At 43.7% G+C, this 4,851-nt stretch overlaps 1 protein-coding gene across 6 annotated transcripts in view; it reads right to left on the bottom strand.

Annotated features, from left to right (window-relative positions):
- The window catches only part of SRPK2 (SRSF protein kinase 2), a 389,922-nt gene that overhangs the window by 125,177 nt on the left and 259,894 nt on the right, over positions 1 to 4,851 (bottom strand). For all 6 annotated transcript variants that reach the window (XM_019509441.1, XM_019509442.1, XM_019509446.1 and 3 more), the window contains 3 exons: positions 3,286 to 3,394; positions 2,604 to 2,691; positions 2,266 to 2,353 (listed from right to left, as the gene is read on the bottom strand). In XM_019509441.1, the coding sequence (XP_019364986.1) occupies positions 2,266 to 2,353; positions 2,604 to 2,691; positions 3,286 to 3,394 (285 nt within the window). The remainder of the gene's footprint in view (positions 1 to 2,265; positions 2,354 to 2,603; positions 2,692 to 3,285; positions 3,395 to 4,851) is intronic.

Here is a 4,851-nt window from a genome sequence, read left to right as displayed (position 1 = left end):
TCCAGCGGGGCAGGGGCCTTGGTGCAGCAGGTCTTAGGGTCCTTGACCACCTTGGTTCATGCCCCTGACTGGACAGAGTGGGAGGTCCCGCAGTCCTCCCTTGTCCTGGAGGGAGACGGTGGTCTACCCTCCGGATCCCAGGGGAGAAGGGCCTGGCAGTAGGAGTCGATCTCCTGCTCACAGTCCCTGATGGCACGCAGTCTCTGGACTGTGGTCTGGAGCTCCTCCAGCTGGCACACCAGAGACCCCAAAAGGGAGCAGACCCCACATGGAGAGGTGGCCATGCTCCCAGGCCCCAGAGCCTGAAAAAGGGACAGGCAGCCCCCACAGCCAAGAGCCAGGGGCTCTGTCTGCATGGAGCCCGGAACTGTGGGCTCCATCTGCGCGGCCGTCTCTGAGGTGCCCTCGGGGACCCTCGGGGTATGACATGTTTCCATCTGTGTCATGCCTCTGGTGGACTGGCTATGGCTGGGACTGTCTACCCTGGGGGGTTCGCAGGCAGGGTCTCGGGCCCTCCTGCATGAACTCCGCACTAACTCATGCACTGGCAGACAAGCGCGCCTGTTTGCGCAGCCTGTTCACGCTGCTTCAGTTGCGTAGCTCTCTGGGGGGCTAGGCGAAGTAGGGGCCTGGGCGGGGCTTGACCCGGCCTGGCTCCATGCAGCTGCCTCCTCCCGCTCAGTGAGGGCTTAACCCCCTCCCACCATGGGCCCCGCTTGCCTCCAGCTGTGCTCAGGGTCAGTGGGGGGCTCAATGACTGCTGGGAGGTGTCTGGGGGGTTTCGGGGGAGCGGGGGCACAGCGGGCTTTCACCCGCGTGTCTCTTGCTGCTCCAGAAGCTAACTGGGGCTTTTTTTGCTGCTGTTGGCGGGCCCTTTTAAACTGCACATATGTGCAGTAGGCCTGCCATAGGGGAAAGCTGCTCTCAGGCAAGGGGGGGCCTTGCCCAGGATTTGGGGGGGCCCTGCCCTACTGGAGGGGGACTGGTGAGTACCCCCTCCTACCTCTTTCTCTCCCTGAGGGGCTGGGTGAAGTAGGGGACTGGGCGGGGCTTGACCCGGCCTGGCTCCACGCAGCCACCTCCTCCCACTCAGTGAGGGGTTAACCCCCTCCCACCATGGGCCCCGCTTGCCTCCGGCTGTGCTGGGGGTCGGCGGGCGGCTCTGCTTTTATCAATAACCATTCTCCAAAATGTTAACACCTGTATTTGGTCACTGATTGGCCAAGATAATCATTTAGCAACAGAAAAATCACAACAAAACTTCTCAGGAATGAGATATAAACCATAATATATCTCTAGATGTACACCTTGCTGGGGTCGTTTGACCCCAGTACTCTTTCCTGCCATGGCAGGGGGTCAGACTCGATGATCTGCTCAGGTCCCTTCCGACCCTAGAAACTGTGAAACTATATTATTTTACAAGTCAGGATCTCTATTCTTCAGCAGGCAGGAGGGAACATATGCTCGCCATTAGTCTGAGCTATTATAAATCCTTTAAAACTATCCAATCTTCATGTTTAATACCTGTCAAGTTGCTGTATTTTATTATATGACTTTTCAGCTGAATCATTACACCTGACAATTCTATGCTGTTAAAGATTATGCGACTGCCTGTTTTGTCACTCAGAATCTGTCCTCTAACAGTCGTCAGGATTTAAGGAATATTCTACCCTAACAAGACTCTAACTTTTAATTTTGTAAAGTTTAAAGGGAAAAGCTAAATTACTTCTTTAATGACACCTTATGAAATATGAGTAATTCTCTCTCATTCTTTTGAGGGTTCCCCCCCTCCACATTACAACAGTAATACATAATGGAATCTAAACTCAAATCCTTTCAACATAAGCTGCCTGCTTGCATTTAGAAAAAAATCTTCTCCAGTCCACAATAAGTTAATGTTCCACAGTATTTACAATGAAATACAATACACTGATAAACATATGATAAGTTAAACAATATTATTCAGAAAAGTTGCATTTAAAATCCCTGTCATCTGGTATTCTATTAGGCCAGACAGCTCATCATAAACATGTTTATCTTTTATTCTTTTTATATTTGGACCTGCCCTGTTTTTCACTAGCGTAAATGAATTACCAATGCTACCGATGTTCATGTTTTAATATGGCATTAGTAGTTCTATATTCTAATTTAAAGGGTTACTTTGAAAAAGTCTTGCGTGGTGTATACACAGAAATTGTGTAAAAAAACAAAACATTTATCACTTTTTTTACTTCTAAAATAGGTAGAATTACTATAAAAGGATACGTATTCCATTCATTCCTGAAATTTTGAAGTCATCAATTAACTGTACAACCATGTCTTTGTTTGGATCACTGGGATCACTTTCACGAACCTAAGCAAAGAAAGTACATACGAATATATTAGGTAATAATTTAACTTTAAGATATATACAAATTCTTATTTTCTAAAAATCTAAACAGCATTATGGGGTCTTATAAATTACGAGAATAAGTAATAAAACATCAATATATTTAGGGAATACAAGATTTAGGGAAAAAGATGAAGTTCAAAAGCATTTATTTAAACAAAGAGACAATGGGAATTTACTATGATTGGTAAAGCACTGCCATCATGATACTTACGCATTTCAACAACTTTATTTCATCCAAGGCAGTCTCTGTATAATGCTGGGCACTTTTTACAACTTTCATTGCAACAAACCTTTTCCCCCTTGAAAACAATAATAATTATTCAACAAATATCCAGTTAACAGATTTTAAGAAGCATACTTTATGCAATTATATACTCGTTTGGGCACATACTGTAATATTGAACAATGTAGTATGTTCTGACACAGAACAATTCCTTTTTACCTATATTTGAAGCAACATCAAAAACATTCAGGCGACAGGCTGACTTAATTTATTTCAAATGCTAATGTCTTTAAAAGGGGAACTTAGGTCTATATTTTACCGTTCAATCAAAATATAATTATATTTCCTTTTAAGGATACAGGATGAATAAAAACATTAGCTTGTTTAAGAGAACATGTTAATTCAATAAGCATTAATAATCTGACAAAGAAACTAAAAATAAACTTATTCCTGACAAGTTTTATAAAGTATATCACTGACCAAAATGAGAAAAACAGTGTCATTATTTCTATATATAGCTGGTTAACAAAGAGCAACAAAACCACAAAAAAACACTGATGTAACAAACTCTTGTTCTAAGGCAGAAATGACTATTCACAAAATGGCAGCAGCCTTTACTCTAATTAGAAATGGAAAAGGAGGAGAATAAATATAAAAGTAGATATCTTACTGCATGTCCCAGCATAGCCAAACTGTAGAGAAGTGTCCCCATCCTAGCTTTCTAATAACATGATATCGGCCATTGAAAAGATCTCCAATTTTCACTGGATGATAGCCACCTTTAATGAAAAATATAAACAATATACTTAGAAAATAGCAGTTACTTCTGATTTCCTATTTATTAATTTAATACCAGGTTTCTTTTCAAGCTGTCCTAAATTATAAATTAGAAAACCATAACAGAATGTACTGTAATTAAAATAACTTTCATGACTTTCTGGAGAAAAAACGCCTTGTATTTTCCTGCTCTGTATTTACCTTACTGTCCCATATAATATTGCCAGCTTTTCTTTTTCTAACTGAACGCCTAATTTTCATATACACTGTGGAAAATGTGGGACATTTCTATATTATTTATCTGAATATTATGTGTCTGTTACCTGGTCAATATAGTTTACCTGACTGTACCAGGTTAAATCAGTGGAGGATGTTAGTGAGAAACAAACAGGAAAGGAAACAATGACAGATAAAATGCCTTCCAAGAAAATATAGAAGCCTCTCAGCAAAACCGTGCTCTCAGCTAGCAGTTGGGAAATGCCCACATGCCTGATGTTTGCCAGGCCATTTATTTTTTCCCAGACCTGAACCTTGAATCAAAGCATGCTGAACTGTGAAACGAACCTGGGTATAGGGTTAAGTACAGACAGTCAAAAAACCCCAGGCTGAATTGATTCAATATTCATAGGTTAGTCTAAGTTGCGTAGATTGTTTCATAGTTTCATAGTAGCTAGGGTCAGGAGGGACCTAATTAGATCATCTAGCCTGACCCCCTGCTACAGGCAGGAATGAACACTGGGTTTACAAGACCCCAGACAGGTGACCATCTAAACTCTTTTTGAATTTGCCCAAGGTAGGGGTGAGGACCACTTACTTCCCTGGGAAGTTGGGTCCAGATTCTGGCCACCCTAACTGTAAAATATTGCCTTCTGATCTCTAACCTAAACCTATTCTCCATCAGCTTATTACCATTGTTCCTCGTCACCCCAGGTGGTGCTGGGGAGAATAGGGCTCTTCCTATTTGCTGATGATCTCCCCTAACGAGTTTGTAGGCAGCCACCAGGTCCCCCCTCAGTCTCCTCTTATTGAGGCTGAATAGGTTCAGGTCCCTCAGTCTCTCCTCACAGAGCCTGTCCTGTTGCCCTCTCACCAAGCAGGTGGCCCTCCTCTGAACCCTCTCCAGGCTGGCCACATCCCTTTTGAAGTGCGGCGCCCAGTACTGGATGCAGTACTCCAACTGCGGCCTGACCAAAGTCACATAGAGGGGGAGTATCACCTCTCCGGACTGGCTTGAGATGCACCTTTGGACGCATGACAAGGTATGGCTGGCCTTGCTGGCTGCGGTCTGGCATTGGCAGCTCATGTTCATCTTGAAGTCAATAAGGACTCCAAAGTCCCTTTCTGCCTCTGTGCTTTCAAGAGGCGAACTCCCTAGCCTGTATGTATGCTGTGGATTCCTTCTCCCAAGGTGCAGCACCCTGCATTTGTCTACGTAGAACCCCATCCTATTCTCATCTGC

Source organism: Gavialis gangeticus, unplaced genomic scaffold, assembly GCF_001723915.1.
Source record: "Gavialis gangeticus isolate Ggan-Ray unplaced genomic scaffold, GavGan_comp1, whole genome shotgun sequence".
NCBI lineage: Eukaryota > Metazoa > Chordata > Crocodylia > Gavialidae > Gavialis > Gavialis gangeticus.
This window is presented reverse-complemented; position numbering and strand designations above follow the sequence as displayed.